This window comes from Phaenicophaeus curvirostris, chromosome 6, assembly GCF_032191515.1.
Source record: "Phaenicophaeus curvirostris isolate KB17595 chromosome 6, BPBGC_Pcur_1.0, whole genome shotgun sequence".
Taxonomy (NCBI): domain Eukaryota; kingdom Metazoa; phylum Chordata; class Aves; order Cuculiformes; family Cuculidae; genus Phaenicophaeus; species Phaenicophaeus curvirostris.
In genome coordinates, this window is record NC_091397.1 from 826249 (window position 1) to 852914 (window position 26666).

Here is a 26666-nt window from a genome sequence, read left to right on the forward strand (position 1 = left end):
ACCTCATGGTTTGCTCTTCCAAAATCAGTCCGCTTGCTTTTGCAGCCCACGTGCCAGGCGATGTCACCCCCTGGGGTGACGGCTTCCACAGGCGTGTTTGCTTTGAGCTGCAGCTTTGTAGTTTCCATTTGATGTTGAAGGATTCCTGTCTGGAATGGGGCAGCCGCCCCGTTGTGTTTCCTCACGTCCTCTCGGACTTGGAGAGACCCATTGTGTCTGTTTGCTGATCAAATCTTTTCCGGATTTAAAAGTTATCCCATACTTCTTTGTTTTATGAAAGCTCCTCCGTATCTTTGATCATCCTGTACCTTTTCCAGGTCCTTTTGGACCATGGGAGGAAGAGGAACAATGACCAGAACCGTGTGTAGCACTTAGTGGGTTCATAGTGTGGGTTTATGTGGATTCGTAGAATGGTTTGATTTGGAAGGGACCTTAAAGATCATCTAATTTCAACCTCCCACTGGATCAGGTTGCTCCAAGCCCCATCCAGCCTCTCCTTGAGCACCTCCAGGGATGGGACCTGGAGCTTCTGGTTGATGGCAGGTTAGAATCATGGTTCCATGGAATAGTTTGGGTTGGAAGGGACCTCAAAGCCCACCCAATTCCACCCCTGCCATGGGCAGGGACACCTCCCACTGGATCAGGGGCTCCAAGCCCCATCCAACGTGGCCTTCAACACCTCCAGGGATGGGGCAGCCACAGCTTCTCTGGGCAACCTGTTCCAGCTCCTCCCCACCCTCATGGTGAAGAAATTCCTCCTCCTGTCCAGTCTAACTCTGCCCCTCTCCAGTTTGTCCCCATCGTTCTGTCACTACAAACCTTTGTAATGGAGCCTGGAATTGAATTTATTATAGAATTTCCACTTTTGAATCTGAGAAATACTCTCTCTGATGAATACTTGGCCAAGAACCTCCAGGCTGCTCTGGAGCCGCGTTCCTGAAGGAGCAGCCTTGGGATTGGCCCATTCCAGCCACGTTAGCGCCCTGGTCGTGGTTTTCCCATCGGAATCGTTGTGTTGCCCGTGACCTCTGCGTCCGTACAGAGCACAAAGCCCTTTATTCTCCTCGTGGGAATGCAAGTGGAGAGTAGGAATTCGTGTTAGAGCTCATTGTGTTCCGGTTCTATGTAGGGAGGGTCACATCTTGAACATTTCTTGTCTTCCCACCTCCGAAGTCCTCAGAGAATTCTTCATCATCCCCTTTAGAGTGGGAGAATTGGGTTCCCGAGGTCTGTTCCTCCTTCCCTGTGAGGAACGGCTGAAGGACCTCGAATCCTGGGGTCAGTTCTGGGTCCCTCACTCCAAGAAAGACCTTGAGGGGCTGGAGAACGTCTGGAGAAGGGAACGGAGCTGGGGAGGGGCTGGAGAACAAGGGTTAGGAGGGGCGGCTGAGAGAGCTGGGGGGGTTCAGCCTGGAGAAGAGGAGGCTGAGGGGAGACCTCATTGCTCTCTGCAACTCCCTGAGAGGAGGTTGTGGAGAGGAGGGAGCTGGGCTCTTCTCCCAAGGGACAGGGGACAGGACGAGAGGGAATGGCCTCAAGCTCCACCAGGGGAAGTTTAGATTGGACAGCAGGAAAAACTTCTTCATCAAAAGGGTTCTCCAGCCCTGGCGGAGGCTGCCCAGGAGGTGGTGGAGTCTCCGTCCCTGGAAGGGTTTAGAAGATGGGGAGATGAAGTATTTGGGGATCTGCTTTAGTAGCAGACAGTCACGGTTGGACCTGACGATCTCATAGATCTTCTCCAACCTAATGATTCTGTGATTCCCCTTCCTCTTTCGCTGATGCTGAGATGCGAGTCTTCCTGCCGCAGTTGCCTTTGGTTCTTGTACTGAGGGGATCGCAGCGGTGGTGGCTCCTGGCATCTCAAGGGGGATGAAGCGCTTCTACAACCCAATGAAGGGCAAGAACATCGCTTTTCTTTGCGGATGTGTGTGTGAGCTGAGATCTGGCTGCTTCCTGTAGCTCTGTCGGCTCTAGCGTGCACGGAGACTCCGCTTTTGCTTGTCCCCTCCCTCTGTTCTGCTCTGGTGAGACCAAACGTGGTGTCCTGGGTTCAGCTCTGGAATCCCCATCATAAAAAGGAGATGGAGCTGTTGGAGCAAATCCAGAGGAGACCACAGAGATGATCTGAGGGCTGGAGAACCTCCGGTATGAGGCCAGGCTGAGAGAGTTGGGGTTGCTCAGCCTGGAGAAGGCTCCATCGAGACCTTAGAGCAGCTTCCAGTGCTGAAAGGGGCTCCAGGAAAGCTGGGGAGGGACTTTTTCCAAGGGCCTGGAGTGACAGGATGAGGGCAGATGGCTTTAAATTGGAAGGGGGAAGATTTAGATGAGACGTTAGGAAGAAAATCTTCACCGTGAAGGTGGCTCTGGAGCAGAAATGTAAAGAATTTGGAGCACGTAGCTGTCCTCAAGCGAGATAAAAGCTTTATTCTTGGGAAAAGGAGTGGCGTTCAGCATCTGTAGGGTTGGGTTTTCTCCTGCAAGGAGAACCTCTACATTTCTTGCTTTGCTGGTCAGTCTTGTTCTTTGTAAGGATTTGTGGGAGAGGCAGCCAACTACGGCAACAGCCGGAGTTCTCCAAGAACCAACAGCTCCATCTCCTTCTTATGGTGGGGATTCCAGAACTGGACCCAGGACTCCAGGTGGGGCCTCACGAGGGTGGAGTCGAAGAGGAGAATCCCCTCCCTCGCCCTGCTGGCCACGCAACCTCCTTCCCCAAGGCTAAGCCCCATAATTCAACCAAATTTCCTGTAGGCTCTAACAAGCGGTGGGTATGGGGTAAGGTCTTCTCCCTTCTGAGGAGACACAACGCTGGAAACCATCTAAAACACGTTGGTGCTGGTTATTTCTCTTTTCTCTCTGGATATTTCTCCTGAATTTGCTTTCTTTCCTGTTCCTAGCAGGTGGCCCTGCCGAAGCCTTGTCCATGCTGGAGTTGCTTCACCTCCTGATCTGTTCCGGGATGGCAGCCAGGTGACGGCGGTTGAGGATGACCCTGACTGACAGGCTGCGCGAGAGGATATCGCGGGCGTTCTACAACCACGGGCTGCTGTGCGCTTCCTACCCCATCCCCATCATCCTCTTCACGGGGCTCTGCGTCCTGGCCTGCTGGTGAGTCCCACCGAGGAGCCGGTGTCCCAGGGGGAGCGGTTTCAGAGCAACGTCGGGAAGGCGCTCAAGTTGCCTCCTTCGGCGGGTTGTCCCAGAAGCTCCGTTTCTGTTTAAACATAGAATCGTAGAAGAGTTTGGGTTGGAAGGGACCTTAAAGATGATCCAGTTCCACCCCTGCCATGGGCAGGGACACCTCCTGCTGGATCAGGGGCTCCAAGCCCCATCCAACGTGGCCTTCAACCCCTCCAGGGATGGGGCAGCCACAGCTTCTCTGGGCAACCTGTTCCAGCTCCTCCCCACCCTCACGGTGAAGAAATTCCTCCTCCTGTCCAGTCTCACTCTGCCCCTCTCCAGTTTGTCCCCATTGCCCCTCGTCCCATCCCCACAAGCCTTTGGGAACAGCCCCTCCCCAGCTTTCCTGGAGCCCCTTTCAATCCTGGAAGCTGCTCCAAGGTCTCCTTGGAGCCTTCTCCAGGCTGAACAAGCCCAACTCTCTCAGCCTGTCCTCGTACGGGAGGTTCTCCAGCCCTTGGATCACCTTTCGTGGCCTCTGGACTCTGGGTATTTCCTTCCCAGACCTCAGGAGCTGCTTTCTGCCATGAGCACTTGATAAATAACCTGTAGAAGACCAGGAGATGCCTCCTAAGTTTTTGCTCTTTCTAGAATAACTTGGTGTCCGTGGTGTGTGGCTGCACAGTTGGTCGCACGGTGGCTTCGTGCAACTCGAGCTGTTGAAAGCCCAGTGCCCCGACACATGGATTGGGACTGAGAGAGTTGGGGTTCTTCAGCCTGGAGAAGAGAATTCTCCACGGAGACCTTAGAGCATCTTCCAGGGCTGAAAGGGGCTCCAGGAAAGCTGGGAGGGGCTCTGGACCAGGGAGGGCAGGGATGGGATGAGGGCATCGTTTTGAAGCTGAAAGAGGGGAGATGGAGATGAGATCTTAGGCAGAAATGTTCTCCTGGATCAGGTTGTCCAGAGCAGGGGTGGCTGCCCCATCCCTGGAGGTGTTGAAGGCCACGTTGGATGGAGCTTGGAGCCCCTGATCCAGTGGGAGGTGTCTCTCCCCGTCACACGAGGTTGGAACTGGATGATCTCTAAGGTCCCTTCCAACCCCAACTATTCTATGATTCCAAGTGCCAGAACCAGGCGCTTTTTGATCCCCTCCAGGGCTGGAGACTCCACCACTGCCTCTCCCAGTACTTGACGACCTTTTCCATCAAGAAATGTTCCCTAATCTCCGATCTAAACCTCCCCGATGCAACTTGAGGCCGTTTCTTCTTGTCTATCCCTTGTTCCTTGGGAGAAAGAAGCAAAGGTCGTTGATTCAGAGACTCATTGTCCATGCGCTCCCCAAGGCTGAATAAGGAATGGTTGCTACCAACGTTTTGTTCTTCTCTTCCTTCTAGCCAGACCCTTGTTATCAAATTTCTTATCTCCTTAGCCATGGATTTTCCGGTTCTTCCATCTTTGTGTTATTTTAGGCTGGAAACAGGCCAAAAGCTCGTTCCTCAGTTTGCAAAAGGAGGGTGGTTTCTATTTTAAGGCCCAAACATCTCCACCTTCCATGTTACCTAAGACCTGGCAGCTCTCCGCTTTCCTTCCTCCCCACCAGCCAAAGACGCAGGATTGAGGGCTGGTGGAGATCTCCGCTTGAATTCTGAGGAGGAGGAATGAGCAGTCGTAGGGTTTGCAGTTGAGTTGAGACGCCAGCTGCCTCAGGCTGACCTGGCAGGTCTCCATCTTGGCCCTCAAAACCGTCTTGAAAATATGTAAAGTAGTTGGATGAACGTTTCTTGGCTTCAACCTGTCTCCTGCGTGACAACAGGAATGTTCTCTTGCTTGACTTCATGGAATTGTACAATGGGTTGGGTTGGAAGGGACCTCAAAGTCCATCCAGTTCCAAGCCCCGGCCATGGGCAGGGACACCTCCCATTGGGTCAGGGGCTCCAAGCCCCATCCAGCCTGGCCTTGAACCCCTCCAGGGGTGGGATCTAGGAGTTCTGGTTGATGTCAAGTTGGAATTATGGAACTGTGGAATGGGTTGGGTTGGAAGGGACCTCAAAGTCCATCCAGTTCCACCCCCTGCCATGAGCAGGGACACCTCCCACTGGATCAGAGGCTCCAAGCCCCATCCAACGTGGCCTTCAACACCTCCAGAGATGGAGCAGCCACCCCTTCTCTGGACAACCTCAGCCAGGGCCTCACCACGCTCCTCAGAGAACATTTCTTCCTGAGATCTCATCTCAGTCTGTCCTCTTCCAGCGTCAAACCGCTCCCCTCATCCAATCTCTGCCCTCGCTGCTTCTGATTTCGTTGTTCCTTTTGAGCCTTCTCTTGGGTCCCTCTGAAGCCTTTTCTTTAGAGGTTCCTGTCCTCTCCATGACCTTCCATGGTTGAGGCTGACCCCAACAAGGTGGAAGGGACAAAGAGGTCAGAATACGGCATGAAAACAATTCCAAGGTCTTTGTTTCTTCTGGTGATACAGCAAGAGAAGGCGGCCAACCGTGTCCTGGGCTGCATCCAAAGCCGTGGGAGCAGCAGGGAGGGAGGGGATTGTCCCCTCTGCTCCTCTCTGGTGGGACCCACCTGCAGTCCTGGGTCCAGTTCTGGAGTCCTCAACGTAAGAAGGAGCTGGAGCTGTTGGAACAGGTCCAGAGGAGGCCGTGGAGATGATCCCAGGGCTGGAGAACCTCTGCTATGAGGCCAGGCTGAGAGAGTTGGGGTTGTTCAGCCTGGAGAGGGCTCCATGGAGATCTTAGATCAGCTTCCAGGACTGAAAGGGGCTCCAGGGGAGCTGGGGAAGAACTTTTTCCGAGGGCCTGGAGTGGTAGGATGAGGGGGAACATCTTCAAACTGGAAGGGGGAAGATTGAGATGAGACATCAGGAAGAAATTCTTCATAACGAGCGTGGTGAGGCCCTGGCCCAGGTTGCCCAGAGAAGTCGTGGCTTCCCCATCCCTGGAGATGTTCAAGGCCAGGTTGGGTGTGGCTTGGAGCAACCTGATCCCATGAGTGGTGTCCCTGTAATCAATTTAATTAAGGAGACCAATTAGGTTAACGGCAAGTATTGGAAGCAGTTTAAATCTTGAGGACACTTAGGTGATTGCTTCAGGCTTTGGGTCAGGAAAGCCACCGTCCAAAGAGAAGGAACGTCTCGGGTTTGTGGGCTACAGAAGAGCTGAGGAGGACCACAAAGTTGGTGAAGGGTGTAGAGGGGAAGCCAAATAGAGAGTGGCTGATGTCACTCGGTCCATCCAGCCTGGAGAAGAGGAGACAGGGGAGACCTCGTTGCAGTCTACAGCTTCCTCACAAGGAGAGGAGGAGGAGGAGCAGGTGCTGAGCTCTTCTCTCTGGTGACCAGTGATGGGACCTGAGGGGATGGCAGGAAGATGTCCCAGACGAGCGTTAGGTTGGACGTTAGGAGAAGGTTCTTCACCCAGAGGGTGGTGGGGCACTGAAACAGCTCCCTGGGTGCTGGAGATCAATCAAGGTGAGGTTCTGCAAGAACTTCCCTTCTTTTGCTCCCAGGACTTCGTTGTCCCTTTCCAAAGGAGGAAGACCCGTGGTCTCCTCGGGTGGAGAAAGCCACTCTTGTATTGCAGCTGTAGCTCCTGCAGGAGATGGAGAGTAGTTCAGGTGAGGTCCTGCTGACTTCCAGGTGCTGGAGAGGAATTGAGTTGAGGTCCTGCAAGAAAGAACTTTGCTTCTTTGGCTCTAAGGACTTTCAGTCATCCCTTTCCAAAGGAGAAAGACCACGGTCTTCTCTGTTGGGGAAAGCCACCGGTTCCCGTGAGAGCAAAACCCGCTCTCGTATCGCAGCTGTGTCTCCTGGCCTCCAGACGTTGGGTTCAGCTGGAACGGGCTCATTTTTCATCACCCATTCCTATTTTTTTTTCCTTGGAGACTCTCTAAAAACGGTGGTTAAACCCCAAGTCCAACCTTTCTTGCTGCTGTCGTGCTCACAGTTACCCGCTGCTGAAGCTGCCGCTGCCTGGAACGGGCCCTGTGGAGTACAGCACCCCCGTCAAGGACTATTCTCCACCTTCTCCAGACGTGGCTTTGCAGCAAGGGGACCTCGGCGAGCGGCCTGACTGGGTGAGCCCTGCTCTGGGGTGGTTGGGTGTCCATGGAAGACGAGATGGGCCTGGGCAGGGACACCTCCCACTGGAGCAGGTTGCTCCAAGCCCCATCCAACGTGGCCTTCAACACCTCCAGGGATGGGGCAGCCACCACTGCTCTGGGCCACCTCCTCCAGGGCCTCCCCACCCTCATGGTGAAGAGTTTCTTCCTAATGTCTCATCTCCTCAATCTTCCCCTTCCAACTTCAAGCCATTCCCCCTTGTCCTATCACTCCAGCCCCTTGGAAAAAGTCCTCAGCTTTCCTGAAGGCCCTTTCAGTCCTGGAAGCTGCTCTAAGGTCTCCTCAGAGCTTTCTCTTCTCCAAGCTGAACAACCCTGAGTCTTTCAGCCTGTCCTGGGGTGGGAGGTTCTCCAGCTCATCCAGAGCTTCCCACTCACCGTGTGTTTTCCTTCTCCCTCTGGGTTTCCTGGCAGTACGTTGGTGTTCCCGTAGCCTACATCCAGCAGATCTTGGTGAAAGCCACCGTCTCCCCGTGGCAGAAGAACTTTCTCGCCGTCGATGTGTTTCGGTCGCCGTTGTCCCGCGTCTTCCAGCTTGTGGAGGAGATCAGAAACCACGCCCTGAGAGACAGGTAATTGCTGTTCCTCAAAGTTGATGTGGTGGGGCTGCTCTTGGTCCCACCCGTCTTCTAAATTGCCGCCTTGAACATCTGATTCCGAGCTTGGAATCTGTTAGATTCTCAGAATTAGAAGGAACGCGACGCTCAAATGGTTTTTAAGGTCCCTTCCAACTCAGAGTATTCGGTGATTCTAAGATTCAAGAGGTTCTGTACGATGCCCCATTGCACGTGTGGAAAGAAGCTTGCAGAGGAATTGCAGATCTTTGAGGAACTTGAGGGAGATGGTTCCTCTGTAGACTGGAGGCATCTTAGAATCATAGAATTGTTTAGGTTGGAAGGGATCTTAAAGATCATCCAGTTCCAACCTCCTGCCATGGGCAGGGACACCTCCTGCTGGATCAGGGGCTCCAAGCCCCATCCAATGTGGCCTTCAACATTTCCAGGGATGGGGCAGCCACCTCTGCTCTGGGCAACCTGTTCCAGGGCCTCCCCACCTTCTCAGTGAAGAATTTCTTCCTAATACCTCATCTAAATCTTCCCCTTCCAGTTTAAAGCCACCTCCCTCGTCCCATCACTCCAGGTCCTCAGAATAAGTCCCTCTCCAGCTTTCCTGGAGCCCCTTTCAGCACTGGAAGCTGCTCTGAGGTTTCTCTGGAGCCTTTTCCATGCTGAAGAACCCCAACTCTCTCGGCCTGTCCTCATGTGGGAGGTGCTCCAGCCCTCAGATCATCAGTTTGAAGCTGAAAGAGGGGAGATTGAGATGAGAACCGAGGAAGAAATGTTCTCCTGGGAGGGTGGGGAGGGACACGGGTTAGAGATTGATGGGAACGGTTGGACTCGATGATCCTCTGGGTCCTTTCCAACCTGGTGATTCCGTGATTCGTGTGTGGTTTTCTCTCAGTTCTGGTGTCAGGAGCTTGGAGGAAGTTTGCCTTCAGGTGACGGATCTCCTGCCCGGCCTCAGGAAGCTGCGGAACCTGCTCCCCGAGCACGGGTGCCTCTTGCTGTCTCCAGGGAACTTCTGGCAGAACGACCGCGAGCGGTTCAATGCTGACCCCGATATCATCAAAACCATCCACCAACATGAGCCAAAGACCTTGCAGACTTCGGCTACTCTCAAAGGTAACAACCTGAAGGACCAAAGACGCCATGAGAAATCCCTCTTTGTGTCCTTGGGATCTCCAACATCTGGATTGGCCGTGTTCACAAATCGGGTGGCGTTTTCTTACTCACCGCGTAAAATCATGGAATAGTTTGGGTAGAAGGGACCTCAAAGCCCATCTGGTTCCAAGCCATCGCAGGGACACCTCCCACTGGATCAGGAGCTCCAAGCCCCATCCAACGCGGCCTTCAACACCTTCAGGGACGGGATCCAGGGTTCTGGTTGATGGCGAGTCAGAATTATGGAACGATGGAAGGGTTTGGGTTGGAAGAGACCTCAGAGCCCATCCAGTTCCACCCTCTGTGACAGGCAGGGACACCTCCCACTGGATCAGGTTGCTCCAATCCCCATCCAACGTGGCCTTCAGCACCTCCAGGGGTGGGATCTAGATGTTGTGGTTGATGACAAGTTAGAATCATAGAATTGTGGAATGGGTTGGGTTGGAAGGGATCTCAAAGCCCATCCAGTTCCACCCCTGCCTTGGGCAGGGACACCTCCCACTGGATCCAGTTGCTCCAAATCCCATCCAACGTGGCCTTCAACACCTCTAGGGATTGAGCCATCCGTGACTTCCCTGGGCAACCTGTTCTGGTTGGGGTAGGCACAGGCTCTTCAGGAGCATCCACCTGGGAGGGCGAGGGGTTGTCCTCTGCGTGTGAGGGCTTTGGAGTTTTGTTTCACGATGAGAACTTCTTGGCTCCTACCTTTCTGTTCACTGTTTGGGTCCCGCTGTGGTTTTGCAGACCTGTTGTTTGGACTCCCTGGAAGGTACAGCGGGGTGAACCTCTACAACCGGAAGCGGGTGGTGTCCTACACCGTCACCTTGGGTCTCCAGCGCTACGATGCCAGGTACGGAACGTCACCGTATCTGGTGTTGAGTTAGGGATCCTTTACTCATTTCTTGGCAGCTTCGATGGTCTTTCTTCTCTTCTTACGCTTCTGGTTTTCTTTACTCTCCATTTTCTTCTATTTTCTTGAATTTTAGGATCTTCTCAACGTGCTGTAGGAGAACAGGACGCTATTTTGAGGAGAAACTTGCTGGGTTTTACGGAAATAAAATCCTATCAGTTCTCCGTTTCTCTTTTAAGAAGGGATCTTATCGCTCGCAGCCCAGAAACCAACCGTGGCCTGGGCTGCACCCAAAGCCGTGGGACCAGCAGGGAGGGAGGGGATTGTCCCCTCTGCTCCTCTCTGGGGAGACCCAACCTGGAGTCCTGGCTCCGGTTCTGGAGTCCTCAACACAGAGAGGACATGGAGCTATTGGAGCAAACCCTGAGGAGGCCACAGAGATGATGTGAGGGCTGGAGAACCTCTACTGTGAGGACAGATTGAGAGAGTTGGGGTTGTTCAGCCTGGAGAAGGCTCTGGGAAGACCTTAGAGCAGCTTCCAGTGCTGAAAGGAGCTCCTGGAGAGCTGGGGAGGGACTTTTTCCAAGGGCCTGGAGTGATAGGACGAGGGGGAACATTTGAAGCTGAAAGAGGGGAGATTGAGATGAGATCTTAGGAAGAAACGTTCTCCTGTGCGGGTGGGGAGGCCCTGAAACAGGTTGCCCAGAGCAGTGGTGGCTGCCCCATCCCTGGAGGTGTTGATGGCCAAGTTTGATGGGACTTGGAGGAACCTGGTCTCATTGTGAAGAACCTCCTCCTGATGTCTCATCGAAATCTTTCCCCCTTCCATTTCAAAGCCGTTCCCCCTCGTCCCATCACTCCGAGCCTTAGTAAAAAGTCCCTCCCCAGCTTTCTCGTAGCCCCTTCAGGTGCTGGAAGGTTGAAACGTTCTCATCTGCAACCATGGAAGAACCCTTGATCCTCGAGGACTGTCAGGTCCTTTCATCATCCCCACCCTCGTGTGAGTTGCAGAGGAACAGGCTCAGCAGTCAGGCCCAGAGCTGAGCTTTGGAAGCCCGTGTGGATCTGCAGAGCTTAGACTCATGGAATCGTTAAGGTTGGAATCGTTGACCTCCTTTCAGGCAGTTGTAGATAGTGATGAGGTCTCTCCTCAGCCTCCTCCACCAGGCTAACCAGCCCCAGGTCCCTCAGCTGCTCCTCGCAACCCTTGTTCTCCAGCCCCTTCCCCAGCTCCGTTCCCTTCTCCAGACGTTCTCCAGCCCCTCAAGGTCTTTCTTGGAGTGAGGGACCCAAAACTGACCCCAGGATTTGAGCTGTGGCCTCACCAAGTCCATGGGGACAATCCCTGTGCTTCTTCTGCTGGCCACCCCAGGGCTGCTCCAAGCCAGGATGCTGGTGGCCTCCTTGGCCACCTGGGCCACCGCTGCCTCATGTTCAGCCGCTGTTCACCAACACCCTGGTCTGAGCTTCTTCCTACTTGTTCTTTTCTCGTTGAGCTTCTTGGAACTGGGTGCTGGTTGTTGGCTTCACTAACATCCTCCCTCTTGCTCTTCCTCTCAGGTTCCTGAGCAGCCTCCGCTCTCGCCTCAAGCTGCTCCATGCCAGCCCCAACTGCACCCTGCGCGAGGAGAACATCGTCCACGTCCACTTCAAGGAGGAGATCGGCATCGCGGAGCTCATACCCCTCGTCACCACCTACATTATTCTTTTTGCTTACATCTACTTCTCCACACGTAGGTTTGGGGGTGGAGAGCACAAACTTAAACCATCTGTAGACCTTCCAGCTGCATTCAGGCATGGGATGAGCGGTGGGGTGTCCTTCTCCTGGCTGCAATTAGGAGATGCCGATCCCTCCTTGCTCAGCAGGAGAGCGGGTGGTGGTTTTACCTTCAAGTGCCGCGTAGAGAGTTAGGAATCTTGTTTATCTGATTTCATAGAGTGGGTTGGGTTGGAAGAGACCTTAAAGATCATCCAGTTCCACCCCCTGCCATGAGCAGGGACGCCTCCCACTGGATCAGGTTGCTCCAAGCCTCATCCAACGTGGCCTTCAACACCTCCAGGGAAGGGATCTGGGGGTCCTGGTTGGCAGCAGGTTAGAATCATGGAACCCTGGAAGGGTTTGGGTTGGAAGGGACCTCAAAGCCCAGCCAGTTCCACCCACCTCCCACTGGATCAAGCTGCCCAAGGCTCCATCCAGCCTGGCTTTGAAGACCTCCAGGGATAAGGCCATTCATTTATCCCTCATAGCCAGTGTGGTGTTTGACGTTCCTTGCGAGATCTTCCATCTTCAGCAGCTTTAAGTGCTGTAGCAGTGACATTTTTTCCAGTTTAGAGGCACCAATTCATCATCAGATCAAATGCAAGGTCTGATCTGGTGGGTTTAGACCTTCTTAGCCACCCTGAAGTTCCCTTTTTCATGCCCCAACAGCACAGAACTGGAGCTGGTGAGACCTTCCAGCCGTGCGTTCTCGTGTGTCCTACCTTTCTTCCAGTTCCTCTGTTACTGGGAGGGACTGGGAGCTGCATTTCAACCGTGGAGACCCAAGTTCCTTTCCTTCAGGGTTGCAGGGTGTTAAGCTGTTGGCTGGAATGACTCGGGAGAAGATCTTCTCTTGGTTTCTTCTTCTTACGTCCTTTTCTCTTCTTTGGTAACCAAGACTTTGCGTTGTGTGTTCCAGGGAAGATCGACATGGTGAAATCCAAGTGGGGTTTGGCGTTGGCGGCAGTGGTGACGGTTCTCAGCTCTCTGCTCATGTCCGTGGGGCTCTGCACCCTCTTTGGGTTGACGCCGACTCTCAACGGAGGGTACGTTTCCACCAAACCTCTTCTTATAAACTTCCTGGGCTGCAGCCAGAGCAGCGTGGGCAGCAGGGAGGGAGGGGATTGTCCCCTCTGCTCCTCTCGGGGAGACCTCAGCTGGAGGGCTGGGGCCAGCTCTGGAATCCTCAGCAGGAGAAGGAGATGGAGCTGTTGGAACGGGGCCAGAGGAGGCTCCAAGGATGATGCGAGGGCTGGAGAACCTCCCGTACGAGGACAGGCTGAGAGAGTTGGGCTTGTTCAACCTGGAGAAGGCTCTGAGGAGACCTTAGAGCAGCTTCCAGAACCTGAGGGGGCTCCAAGAAAGCTGGAGATGGACTTTGTAGCAAGGCCTGTTGTGACAGGACAAGGGCAAATGGAGATTTAGACCTGGATAAGGAAGAAATTTCTTCCGGTGAGGGTGGAGAAGCACTGGCTGAGGTTACCCAGAGAGGTGGTGGAGGTCCCATCCTTAGAAACATCACAGGTCAGGTTTGATGGGGCTTTGAGCAACCTCAGCTGGTTAAAGCTACCTTGCTCCTGCAGGTGGGTTGGACTAGATGACCTCAAACGTCCCTTCCAACCCAAAGCCTTCTATGATTTGAAAGCTGCTGACTCGAGGACTTCCAAACTCATAACCCGGGACTATCAGCGAGTTCTCGTGTCCCGGAGCAGCTGTGGTTGAAGTAGGACAGAGCTGATAAGAGAGCGATGAGTCTCCTTATCTATGTTTGTACTTCTGAAGGCTTCCTGAGCTTATCTGCTCGTGGTGCTGGACCCTCTTCAGGGTTATGGGGAAGGACAGGACTCTGCAAGGACTCTACGAGGGTTCCCTTGCAGATAACGGGTTCTGCAGGACGATGGGGTCCTGGGCTGGGCAGCGGAGCTCCTCGTCTTGGTTGCATTCCCATAATTTACCGATTTTTATCCTTAAGGATCCTGAAGAGCTTTTCTCACTTCCATCTCCTGTCCTGACGTCCTGCTTGGAGGAGTCACACAGGTCATGAACCAAAAATGCTTTAGATGAAGGCAGAACGGTTGGACTTGGTGGACTTTGGGTTCTTCGATGCAATTGGGCCACGTTGGATGGAGCAACTCGATCCAGTGCCCAGATCCCTGATTCCATCCTGTGATTCCATGATTCTAACTTCCCATCAACCAGAACCCCCAGATCCCATCGCTGGAGGTGTTGAAGGCCACGTTGGATGAGGCTTGGAGCAACCTGATCCGGTGGGAGGTGTCCCTGCTCATGGCGGGAGGTGGAACTGGATGAGCTTTGAGGTCCCTTCCAACCCAAACCATCCCATGATTCTATGGTTCCATGGAGCTCTTGCTCTTGGAGCGTGTTCTTTGTTCAAGGAATCCTTAAGGTGGAAAAGACCTCGAAGATCATCCAGTCCAACCCCACTGTGCTTGCCAACCACGTCCCTGAGTGCCACAGTGAGAGGCTTTTGGAATCCCTCCAGGGATGGAGACTCCACCCCTACCCTGGGCAGCCTCTGCCAGGCCTTCGCTGCTCTTTCCATGAAGGAATATTCCCTGATATCCAACCTAACCCTCTTCTGGTGCAGCTTGAGGTCATTTCCTCTCTTCCCACCCCTTGTTCCTTGGGAGAAGAGCCCAGAACCCACCTCACCACAACCTCCTCTCCAGGAGCTGCAGAGGGCGATGAGGTCTCCCCTCAGCCTCCTCTTCTCCAGGCTAAGCAGCCCCAGGTCCCTCAGCTGCTCCTCACAACCCTTGGTCTCCAGCCCCTCCCTAGCTCCGTTCCCTTCTCCAGACATTCTCCAGCCCCTCAAGGTCTTTCTTGGAGTGAGGGACCCAAAACTGACCCCAGGATTCGAGCTGTGGCCTCACCAGCCCCAAGTCCAGTGGGATGGTCCCTTCTGAGGGCATTGGTCAAGTTCTTCGGGAATACCATCAGGCTTGGAGCAGTGTCAGCTTCCCTGGGAGCTGTTCCCGAGCTCCACCACCCTCTGGAGGAGGAACCTTCTCCTACTACCCAACGTAACCCTCTTTGTTTGCCCATCCTGGCTGGTCGTGGTGGGCCAAGGGGCGTGGGTGCTTGCACGCACGTTCTCCTGGGTCTGTACCTACCAGGACAACACAAACCCCTTCTTCTCCACAATGAGACCTTTTGTGTTCCTGTCCGAGTTGAGCTGGAGGGAAATGAAGAGATTTTCTTCCAACCATGTTCAGGCACGGGACGGGTTTTTCCTTCTGATCTGAACTGTGAGGACCCCAAAAGAGAGAAGAAGAACAGGAGTGAGGAGAATCATAGGATGGTTTGGGTTGAAAGGGACCTCAAAGCCCATCCAGTTCCAACCCCCTGCCGTGGATCCCACCGGATCAGGTCGCTCCAGGCTCCATCCAACGTGGCCTTCAACACCTCCAGGAGTGGGATCTGGGTGTTCTGGTTGGTGGCAAGTTAGAATCATGGAACCATGGGATGGTTTGGGTTGGAAGGGACCTCAAAGCCCAGCCAGTTCCACCCCTGCCATGGGCAGGGACACCTCCCACTGGATCAGGTCGCTCAAAGCTCCATCCAATGTGGCCTTTAACGCATCCAGGGGTGGGGTCTGGGGATTCTGGTTGATGGCAACTTAGAATCATGGAATCACGGAATGGTTTGGGTTGGAAGGGACCTCAAAGCCCACCCAGTTCCACCACTCCTGTCCAAACCAGGTGAGATATGGAACCCTCACCTCATCATAGAGCGATATCGTATGAGAAGGGTTTGACTAAGAGCACTGGAGAGCGTTTCTTGGTCTTGACTCTAGGATCCACGTTTGCTGCTTGACTTGTGCTCTTCCCTTGTGTGTCACCAAGGTTCTCATGCTCCCATCTGGTTCTTTTTCCCCTCTAGAGAGATATTTCCATACTTGGTTGTGGTCATCGGCCTGGAGAACGTGTTGGTTCTCACCAAGTCGGTCGTCTCCACGCCTGTCGACCTGGAAGTGAAGCTGCGCATTGCCCAAGGTAGGTCTCTGCTCCAGAAGGACGTTGACAAAGACACCAGCGTCACCCAAGGACTGGGAGACGGAGAATGATCTTAATTCTAGTCTGGGAAGGAAATGAGGACTCCTTGTGTTAAACGTGGATTGGGTCCTACCAGTCTTCTGGGGCTGGTTTGTTGATTCCAAGAACCGTGAAATCGTTAAGGTTGGAGAAGACATTAGGAAGAAATTCTTCATGCTGAGGGTGGGGAGGCCCTGGCCCAGGTTGCCCAGAGCAGTGGTGGCTGCCCCATCCCTGGAGGCGTTGAAGGCCACGTTGGATGGAGCTTGGAGCCCCTGATCCAGTGGGAGGTGTCCCTGCCCATGGAGGGGGGTGGAACTTGATGGGCTTTGAGGTCCCTCCAACCCATTCCAGGCTTCTATGACTTAGATGTTCAATAAGATCTGCTGAATTTTAGCGTGAACATGCTTTCTTTTTCCTGGTGTCCCCCTTAACGAAGAGAAATCCAGTTCCTTTTTGCCCTGCTCATGTCTGTCCTCTACCGAAGGGTCTCGTCGTACCCATCTTCATGCGTTCTTTCTCCAGGCTTGAGCAACGAGAGCTGGTCCATCATGAAGAACATGGCGACGGAGCTTGGGATCATCTTGATCGGCTATTTCACCCTTGTCCCGGCCATCCAGGTGAGTAGAGCCGTGGGCTTTGAGTTCACAGACTCATGGAACGCTTTGGGTTGGAAGGGACCTTTGAGGTCATCCAACCCAACCCCTCGCAGGAGCAGCCATGTCTTCAACCAGATCAGGTTGGTCAGAGCCCCAGTTTGCAGGACAGGAGCTTGTAGGCTCTGCAAGAACCAACTGATTGGAATAAGGGTTCCTTAGTGGGACATAATGACCTCATGGATCCCTCAGGGAGGTGGCCTTCTCTCCAGCATCTGCTCCTGGTTCCTCAGTCTTCCCAGTTGGGGTCCTTCTAGTAGCTGGGCTTACGCGTTCAGCTCATCCTGTAGTTCATAGAATCGTTGAGTGGTTTGGGTTGGAAGGGACCTTAAAGATCATCCAGTTCCGACCTCCTGCTGTGGGCAGGGACACCTCCCTCTGGATCAGGTTGCTCCTCCAAGCCCCATCCAGCCTGGCCTTCAAATATAAGTCAGTCTCTCATGGGCAACGTCCCGTTGGGAACTGGCTGGGCTTTGAGGTCCCTTCCAACCCAACCCATTCCACGATTCACTGGATGATTCTCCGCTTGCTTTCTCCAGAGGAGGAATCTCACAGGGTTAGTGTCTCTTGGACATCGACATCTGCTCTGCTGGAGGTTGCCATGTGCCTCTTATCTCTGTCCCTGGAGTGAAGGACACCACGCAGATCATGTGCCCAGATAGCTCATGTTGCAGAGTCCAGGGAGGCCGGGGAACGTAAATCCAACCAGGACCTTGGCTCTCAGAGGGAGCAGCACCACCCTGGGGTCATGTAGATGTTTTCTGGTGTAGAACAGCAGAAGAGGGAGATGTTTCTTTGCTGAAGGCTCCCATGGGGGCTGGAATAGGTCTTGTTCTTCTCCGTTGCTCCTTGGCAGTGCAACTTGTTTAGCAGAAAGGGTTCTTTTGGTTTCCGTGGCTCTCCTTGTCCCAAAATAGCTTTGGGCTTCAGATGAGAATAGGATCGCTTGGTTGGAAAAGACCTTTGAGATCATCGAGTCCAACTGGACGCTCCCACTACTAAACCAGATGCATGAGCTCCTCATCTCCCCATCTTTTAAAGCGCTCCAGGGATGGGGACTCCACCACCACCCCGGGCAGCCTCTGCCAGGGCTGGAGAAACCTTTCAGTGAGGAACTTTTTCCTGATGTCCACTCTGAACCTGCCTGGGTGCTACTTGAGGCCATTTCCTCCTGTCCCTTGGGAGAAGAGCCCAGCACCCACCTCACCACAACCTCCTTCCAGAAGCTGCAGAGTGTGATGAGGTCTCCCCTCAGCCTCCTCTTCTCCAGGCTAACCAGCCCCAGGTCCCTCAGCTGCTCCTCACAACCCTTGTTCTCCAGCCCCTTCCCCAGCTCCGTTCCCTTCTCCAGACGTTCTCCACCCCCTCAAGGTCTTTCTTGGAGTGAGGGACCCAAAACTGACCCCAGGATTCAAGCTGTGGCCTCACCAGCACCGAGTCCAGGGGGACAATTCCTGTGCTTCTCCTGGTGGCCACCCCAGGGCTGCTCCAAGCTAGGATGCTGGTGGCCTCCTTGGCCACCTGGGCCACCGCTGGCTCATGTTCAACCAACCCCCCCAGGTCTTTTTCTGCTGAGCAGCGTTCCAACCCTTTCTTCTCCAGAGCCAAACTCTCCACTGTTCCAAACTCTGGATAGAAGGTCCATAAAATAGACCCAGGCCTGCACTCTGGGCAGGAGGTGGTTGAGTTTCTCCTCTTCTCGCGTTGGGATGTTGATCGTTCTCTGCCTGTGTCCTGTCCGCAGGAGTTCTGCCTCTTCGCCGTCGTTGGCCTGGTGTCCGACTTCTTCCTGCAGATGTTTTTCTTCACCACCGTGCTGTCCATCGACATTCGCCGCATGGAGGTAAGGAGGAGCCCCAACAGCGGGTTTGCTTTGGGTCTTTCTTCTCTGCTGTTGAGGAAGGATCCAAGGAAGCGGATCCTGTGGGTTTCTAAGTAGAAAAGTAGGAGCTGTAGAACTTCTACAGACAATCATGGAATCATTAAGGTCGGAAAAGACCTCCAAGATCACCAGGTCCAACCATCAGCCCAGCCCAACTGTGATGATTAAACCGTGTCCCCAGGTGCACGTCTCCATGTTCTGGGTCAGTTCTGGGTCCCTCACTCCAAGAAAGACCTTGAGGGGCTGGAGAACGTCTGGAGAAGGGAATGGAGCTGGGGAAGGGGCTGGAGAACAAGGGTTGTGAGGAGCAGCTGAGGGACCTGGGGCTGGTTAGCCTGGAGAAGAGGAGGCTGAGGGGAAACCTCCTCGCTCTCTGCAGCTCCTGGAGAGGAGGTTGTGGTGAGGTGGGTGCTGGGCTCTTCTCCCAAGGAACAAGGGATGGGATGAGAGGAAACTGCCTCAAGTTGCACCAGGGGAGGTCTAGATTGTACATCAGGAGAAATTTCTTCATGGGAAGGTTTCTCAGGCCTTGGCAGAGGCCGCCCAGGGCGGTGGTGGAGTCTCCATCCCTGGAGGAGCTCAAAAACCATTTGGCCGTGGCCCTTGAGGACACGATTTAGCAGTCGCGGTGGGGTTGGGCTGGATGGTCTTCGAGGTCTCTTCCAACCTCCACGATTCTCTGACCCTTTTCTCTTGAGGAACCTCCTGCCCACGGCTCTCCCACCTTCCCTTTTCTTCTCGCAGCTCGCTGATCTGAACAAGCGCTTGCCCGCAGAAGCCTGCTTGCCGCCGGCCAAGCCCACCAGCCGCTCGCAACGCTACGAACGCCAACCGGCTCTGCGACCGGCCACCCCTCACACCATCACCTTGCAACCCTCGTCTTTCAGGAACCTCCGTCTCCCAAAGAGGTTGCGGGTCATCTACTTCTTCGCCAGGACCCGCCTGGCCCAGAGACTCATCATGGTACGTGGCGTGGTGGTTGTTATCTCCTACCCCTTCCTGCTGGACGCTTTCCCGAGCCAAACAGGCGCCGCGTTTCTTCACCGGAAGGTTTCTCGGGCACTGGTAGAGGTTGCTCAGGAGGTGGTGGAGTCTCCAGCCTTGAAGGAGTTTAAAATCCAGGCAGATGAGGTGCTCAGGGATCTGAAATAGTGGTGGACAGGGACGGTTGGACTCGATGATCTCAAAGGTCTTTTCCAACCGGAGGATTCCGTGCTCATCCTTGTTCTGGATGTGTGATGGGAGAGGAGGAACGTGTGTGTCCTTCAGCTCTCCGCACCACAGCCCCGTCTTACGGTCAACTACCACTGACGGCGATTTAAATTCAATTAATACATCCCCAAATGAACCTTGAATGAAGTTTCTCCAGCCCCGTTTGAGGTGCTGCTCCCCACCACCAGCAAGGAATCTCCTCCTTGCTATGGGAGAAATGGAACTCTTCCCAGCAGGTTGAGTTTGGTGGCTCGTGGAAACGTGGCGTTCAGCCTTTGTGCGACCTCTCCCGGTCTTCTTAGACGAGAGGCGTCCACCAGGACCGTAGCTGAGTGCAGGGCGTCCCTGGGTTGGGGGTATTGATCATCAACCCAAGCGGCTAACGAGGTGTTGGAGGTGGAAGCCACCTGCTAAGCTTGTCTCCTTGCTCATCGCCTTGCAGGCCGGGACGGTGATCTGGATCGGGATCCTGGTCTACACGGATCCTGCTGGGCTCCGCACCTACCTCACGTCACAAGTCACGGAGCAAAGCCCGTTGGGTGAGGCTGGTTTGCCTCCTCTGCCTGTTCCTGGAGAAGTTCTACCTGCTGGAGACCCCAAGATCGACCTCTCGGTCTTCCCGTCGGACCCCGTGCAGCTGTCGGAAAACCAGACGCAGCAGCGAGAGCAGAAGGTGGGGTTGGACCCCAGGAGCCAGGGTTGGGCCCAAGGACCAGAGGGCAAAGGGAACGGCCAGACGGAGCTCGGAACCGAAGCTGAGGTGACCTGGGGAGCAGAGGACGAGGAGATCTGGAGGAAGCTTTCCTTCAGACACTGGCCGTCCCTCTTCAGCTACTACAACATCACGCTGGCCAAAAGGCAAGTTGGCTGCTCTCGAGTGTCCACAGGCACTTGGTTCACATCCAAGCGTTTCTCTTCTTTCTCTCCTTCATCCTTCTGAGTTAGATCCTTTCCTTCTGGAATTCTTCACGATGAGGGTGGGGAGACACTGGAACGGGTTGCCCGGGGCAGTTGTGGTTGCCCCAAGCCTTGAAGTCTTGGAGGCCACGTTGGATGGGCCTTGGAGCAACCTGATCCAATGGGAGGTGTCCCTGGTGGATCTGGCTGGGCTTTGAGGTCCCTTCCAACCCAACCCATTCCATGATTCTACAACCAATGTTTCAGAAAGGTCTTTAATTTCGAATACCTGCAGCTACGGGTTGCTGCTTCCAATGTCTTCATCAACGACCTGGATGGAGGCCTCGAGGGCCCCCTGAGCAAGTTTGGGGGTGACACTGAGCTGGGTGGGAGCTGGATCTGCTGGAGGGTCGGGAGGCTCCAAAGGGACCTGAACAGGCTGGATCCATGGGCTGAGACCAATGGGCTGAGGTTCCACCAGGAACTTGGGGCACAAGAACCCTGGGCAGCTCCAGCCTAGGAGAAGGCTGGCTGGAAAGGGCCTGGAGGAGAAGGACCTGGGGGGGTTGGTTGGACAGGAGCCAGCAGGGGCCCAGGGGGCCAAGAAGGCCAAGGGCATCTTGGCTTGGAGCAGAGCCGGCGTGGCCAGCAGGGCCAGGGAGGTTCTTCTCCCTCTGGCCTCGGCCCTGGGGAGGCCGCTCCTCGAATCCTGGGGTCAGTGCTGGGCCCCTCCCCACCAGAAGGATGTTGAGGCTCTGGAGCGAGTCCAGAGAAGAGAACGGAGCTGGGGAGGGGCTGGAGACCAAGGGTTAGGAGGAGCCGCTGAGAGAGCTGGGGGGGTTCAGCCTGGAGAAGAGGAGGCTGAGGGGAGACCTCATTGCTCTCTGCAACTCCCTGAGAGGAGGTTGTGGAGAGGAGGGAGCTGGGCTCTTCTCCCAAGGGACAGGGGACAGGACGAGAGGGAATGGCCTCAAGCTCCACCAGGGGAGGCTCAGGATGGACATTAGGATGGAATCTTTCCTGGAAAGGGTGCTTGGTCCCTGTCGGAGGCTGCCCAGGGAGGGGGTTGAGTCCCCTTCCCTGGAGGGGTTGAAGGGCCGGGTGGCCGAGGTGCTGAGGGACACGGGTCAGTGGTTGATGGGAACGGTTGGCCTCCATGATCCGGTGGGTCTTTCCCACCTGGTGATTCTGTGATTCTACAGGACTGGAAGTTCATCCCCAGACCTGCCTCGTGAGAAGATGAGAAGCCTGCTAAGCTCTTTGTGTTTGTTCTCCTCTTCTTTCAGGTACATCAGCATCCTTCCAGCCATCCCTGTCACCTTGTACCTGAACCCCCAAGAGGCCTTAGAAGTCCGGCACCCCCAGGAGGCGAATCGCTACCACCCCTTCCTGGCCTCCAGCAGCGGGAAGCTGGATGCTGAAGCTCAGCCTGACCAAGCCTCATCCAAGCCACAAGGCCACCAAGATGTCACCCTTTACAAGTAAGAGAATTCTGGATGTGGTCTCCTGACCATCCCTGAACTCCTTTGGAGGCTTGGGATGCTCTTTGGCTCTTCTTCTGGAGGGAGAAAAAGGAGAACGAGAAGGATTTGTGAAGCTTCCCTGCAAAATTCTGGGGGCTTCAGCATGGGTAGGACATGGAGCTCTTGGAGCGAGTCCAGAGGAGGCCATGGAGATGATGTGAGGGCTGGAGAACCTCTGCTTTGAGGACAGGCTGAGAGAGTTGGGGTTGTTCAGCCTGGAGAAGAGAAGGCTCCAAGGAGACCTTAGAGCAGCTTCCAGGACTGAAAGGGGCTCCAGGAAAGCTGAGGAGGGACTTTTTTTCTGAGGGTCTGGAGTGACAGGATGAGGGGGTTGCCTTTAAATTGGAAGGGGAAGATTGAGATGAGACATTAGGAAGAAATTCTTCACGATGAGGGTGAGGAGAACCTGGCCCAGGTTGCCTGGAGAACCTGTGGCTGCCCCATCCCTGGAGGTGCTGAAGGCCATGGTGGATGTAGTAGTTGTAGAGAGCAATGAGATCTCCTTTCAGCCTCCTCCAGGTGAAACAACCCCAGGTCCTTCATGTGCTCCTCCTAATCCTTGTTCTCCAGCCCCCTCCCCGGCTTCGTTGCTCTTGTCTGGATGCGCTCCAGGACCTCAATGTCCTCCTTGTGGTGAGGGCCCAGATCTGACCCCAGATTCGAGGTGTGACCTCACCAGGGCCGAGCCCAGGGTCAGAATCTCCTCCCTGGACCAGCCTCGTGTCTAACACTTCCCTGATGGGTCAGAGGATCTTCTATCTCACCTTGGCTCTGTCTCTCCCTCCAGGGTGGCAGCTCTGGGTCTGGCGTCGGGCATCATCCTGGTCCTCCTGCTCTTCTGCCTCTACAAGGTCTTCTGCCCCAAGAACTACGGTCAGAACGGGCTCTCGCACAGCAGGAGGAAGAGGGGGGACCTGCCCTGTGACGACTACGGCTACTCCCCACCCGAGACCGAGATCGTCCCCTTGGTTCTCAGGGGGCACCTCATGGTAGGTCAGAGGGGTGAGGTCCTCTTAAGAAAGGTCTTCTACTGCCTTGTGTCTCGGATCTCCAGGGAGACCCTCGAGCAGCTTCCAGTCCTGAAAGGGGCTCCAGGAAAGCTGGGGAGGGACTTTTTCCAAGGGTCTGCAGTGAGAGGATGAGCAGAACGGCTTTAAATTGGAAGGGAGAAGATTTAGATGAGACATTAGGAAGAAATTCTTCACCATGGGGGTGGGGAGGCCCTGGAACAGGTTGTCCAGGGAAGCTGTGGCTGCTCCATCCCTGGAGGTGTTGAAGGCCATGTTGGATGGAGCTGGAGCCCCTGATCCAGTGGGAGGTGTCCCTGCCCATGGCAGGGGTGGAACTGGATGGGCTTTGAGGTCCCTTCCAACCCAAACCATTCCATGATTCTGTGACGTAAAGCCTATCTTCTCCATGGTTCCTCAGGCCCACACGGGGTGGTTTTCATGGTCAAGAGGTCTTGGTGTCACTGTGCCTTCAGCTCTGCTTGTTCTCCCTTTCCAGGACATCGAATGTCTGGCCAGTGACGGGATGCTGCTCGTCAGCTGCTGCCTGGTGGGTCAGATCCGCGTGTGGGACGCTCAGACCGGCGACTGCCTCACCGTTATTCCCAAACCCAGGTAACTCCTGGCTCTACCAACTCATTCAGAGAATCACCAGGTTGGGAAGGACCCACCGGATCATGGAGTCCAACCGTCCCCCTCAATCACTGACCCGTGTCCCTCAGCACCTCGGCCACCCGGCCCTTCAACCCCTCCAGGGAAGGGGACTCAACCCCCTCCCTGGGCAGCCTCCGACAGGGACCAAGTACCCTTTCCAGGAAAGATTCCATCCTGCTGTCCAGCCTGAGCCTCCCCTGGTGGAGCTTGAGGCCATTCCCTCTCGTCCTGTCCCCTGTCCCTTGGGAGAAGAGCCCAGCTCCCTCCTCTCCACAACCTCCTCCAAGAAGCCTCCAAGAGAGGCGGTGGAAGGACTGACCTTTTATTAATAGAATCCTGGGATGGTTTGGGTTGGGAGGGACCTCAAGGCCCATCCAGTTCCACCTCCTGCCGTGGGCAGGGACACCTCCCACTGGATCAGGTTGCTCCAAGCCCCATCCAACGTGGCCTTCAACACCTCTAGGAATGGGAGCTGGGGATTCTGGTTGCTGACAGGTCAGAATCATGGAACCGTGGGATGGGTTGGGTTGGGAGGGACCTCAAACCCAGCCAGTTCCACCCCTGCATGGGCAGGGACACCTCCCACCGGGCTCTTCCCGTCTTTCAGGTTGCGAAGAGACAGCAGCGGCATCTTCGATTACCAGGAGAGCTGGGATCACAGTCCAGACGCCAAGAATGGTCTGGATGACTCTTTTGAGAGCAACCACCAGCTGAAGAGGATGCTTAACCCTCCCCAACCTCCTCTTTTCTGCGACCAACCAGACCTCACGTCTCTCATCGACACCAACTTCTCGGAGCAGGTGAAGGCGCCCGAGCCGGAGACGCGGCTGCGCGCGGTGGCCGCTCGCCAGAAGGAGACGGGTTATGACTTCAGCAGCTTGGTTGGGAAGGTCTACGAAGAGCACGGCACCTCCAAGTGCGTGAACTTGGCTGGCCTCTCGGCTCCACGCAGCCAGGCCGCTTTCTGCGTGGGGAGCGGGAGTCCCCGCGCCCGGGGCTGCGGGACCGAGGAGATGACCTGCGGCAACCGCAGGAGGAGCCTCGGAGATGAGGCTTTGACGGGATTTGAGAAAGCGTCACCTCTTCCTTCCTGGGGAGGAGACTTGGAGAGCTCCGTCTGGAGCCTGGAGCTGCAGGGGAACCTGATCGTGGCCGGCCGGAGCAACGGGAAGCTGGAGGTGAGGAATCATGGGCTCACTCGGTTGGAAAAGGTCATCAAGCCCAACCCAACCTGTCCACTCGTATCCCTGAGCACCTCATCTGCCCACCTCTTGAAGATCACCAGGGATGGTGACTTCACCACCTCCCTGGGCAGCCTCTTTCCTCTCCCAGTGATTTTCTCCTTCAGCGAGGTCAGTTCATAGAATCATAGAACGGTTTGGGTTGAAATGGACTTAAAGCCCATCCACTTCCAACCTCCTGCCATGGGCAGGGACACCTCCCACTGGATCAGGGGCTCCAAGCTCCATCCAACGTGGCCTTCAGCACCTCCAGGGATGGGGCAGCCACAGCTTCTCTGGGCAACCTGTTCCAGCTCCTCCCCACCCTCACGGGGAAGAAATTCCTCCTCCTGTCCAGTCTAACTCTGCCCCTCTCCAGTTTGTCCCCATTTTCCACCCGTGAGGTCAGAGAGCTGAGAGCTTGGGTGGATGTTGGTGGATCAACAACTCCTCAAGGTCCGTTGATCTTCCAAGCAGGATCACGGCCTGAACGTCTTCTCCTTCCAGGTCTGGGATGCTATCGAGGGGACCCTCCGGAGCAGTAACGAGGAAGGTCAATCTGGCATCACAGCGCTCGTCTTCCTCAACAACAGGTAATTGCGTTTGCGCTCGGTGATCTCCAGCCAGGAGAGACCTTGGGGGAAACCAAGACCCCGGCTCTGTCCCATCTCCTGAGGGATTCGTTGGGAAGGCTCTTCCTTCCCACGTGTCCACCAATCCAACTGGGCATGGTGGAGAAGAATTCCTGGGTCCAGATCTGCTCCAGTAGACACTTCCCCTTCATGCTCTTCTACAAGGACAGGTTGGAGAGTTGGGATGTTCAGCCTGGAGAAGAGAGGGCTCCAAGGAGACCTTAGAGCAGCTTCTAGGGCTGAAAGGGGCTCCAGGAAAGCTGGGGAGGGAGTTTTTCTGAGGGTCTGGAGTGATGGGACGAGGAGGGATGGGTTGAAATTGGAAGGAGAGGGTTTAGATGAGACATTAGGAAGAAATTCTTCACGATGAGGGTGAGGAGAATGTGGCCCATGACGCCCAGAGAAGCCGTGGCTGCCCCATCCCTGGAGGTGTTGAAGGCCACGTTGGATGGAGCTTGGAGCCCCTGATCCAGTGGGAGGTGTCCCTGCCCATGGCAGGGGTGGAACTGGATGGGCTTTGAGGTCCCTTCCAACCCAAACCCTTCCCTGATTTCTAATCCCCGAACCTCTTTCTCGCTCAGGATTGTCGCTGCCCGCTTGAACGGCTCCTTGGATTTCTTCTCGCTGGAGACACACACGTCCTTGAACCACCTGCAGTTCCGAGGTAAAGGAGTGTCCCAGCCCCCGTCCGAGCTCCACTGAGCCTTTTCCTCCTCCCTCACCACCAACTCTTTCTCCATTCACTTCTCCGGACGTTCTCCTCAAGGTCTTTCTTGGAGTGAGGGACCCAGAACTGACCCCAGGATTCCAGCTGTGGCCTCACCAGCATCAAATCCAGAGGGAGAAGAACCTCCCTGGCCCTGCTGGCCACGCCAGCTCTGCTCCAAGCCAAGATGCCCTTGGCCTTCTTGGCCCCCTGGGCCCCTGCTGGCTCCTGTCCAACCAACCCCCCCAGGTCCTTCTCCTCCAGGCCCTTTCCAGCCGCTCTTCCCCAAGCCTGGAGCTACATGGGCTTGTGTCCCAAGTGCAGGACCCAGCACTGAGCGTGGTGGAACCTCATCCTGTTGCTCTCAGCCCAATGGATCCACCCTTTCCAGATCCCTCTGCAGAACCTCCTCCCAGCTTGGTGTCCTCCTCGAACTCGCTAAGGGCTCGCCCCCATCTCTCACCGCAGGCGCCCCCGGCCGAAGCAGCGTCCCCTCCTCCCCCGTGGTCAGCGGCAGCGACGTCATCGTGTGCCAGCAGACCCACACCGTGTCCTGCGCCCACCAGAAGCCCATCACGGCGCTCAAGGCCGCGGCCGGACGCTTGGTCACCGGCAGCCAGGACCACACGCTGAGGGTAAGTTC

At 55.3% G+C, this 26666-nt stretch overlaps 1 protein-coding gene across 2 annotated transcripts in view; it reads left to right on the top strand.

Moving 5' to 3' along the window:
- Positions 1-2897: 2897 nt before the first annotated feature.
- Positions 2898-26666, top strand: part of SCAP (SREBF chaperone) — a 28751-nt gene continuing 4982 nt past the window's right edge. For both annotated transcript variants that reach the window (XR_011337611.1, XM_069859139.1), the window contains exons 1-19: positions 2898-3108; positions 7075-7204; positions 7664-7821; positions 8711-8931; positions 9715-9820; positions 11381-11553; positions 12499-12625; positions 15483-15595; positions 16160-16254; positions 18035-18133; positions 18917-19135; positions 19827-20242; positions 21568-21762; positions 22592-22793; positions 23311-23426; positions 24073-24643; positions 25193-25278; positions 25899-25981; positions 26492-26658. Coding sequence is in view for 1 of the 2 variants with exons in the window: in XM_069859139.1 (XP_069715240.1) it covers positions 2987-3108; positions 7075-7204; positions 7664-7821; positions 8711-8931; positions 9715-9820; positions 11381-11553; positions 12499-12625; positions 15483-15595; positions 16160-16254; positions 18035-18133; positions 18917-19135; positions 19827-20242; positions 21568-21762; positions 22592-22793; positions 23311-23426; positions 24073-24643; positions 25193-25278; positions 25899-25981; positions 26492-26658 (3399 nt within the window). In the remaining variant the exon portion in view is untranslated. The remainder of the gene's footprint in view (positions 3109-7074; positions 7205-7663; positions 7822-8710; positions 8932-9714; positions 9821-11380; positions 11554-12498; positions 12626-15482; positions 15596-16159; positions 16255-18034; positions 18134-18916; positions 19136-19826; positions 20243-21567; positions 21763-22591; positions 22794-23310; positions 23427-24072; positions 24644-25192; positions 25279-25898; positions 25982-26491; positions 26659-26666) is intronic.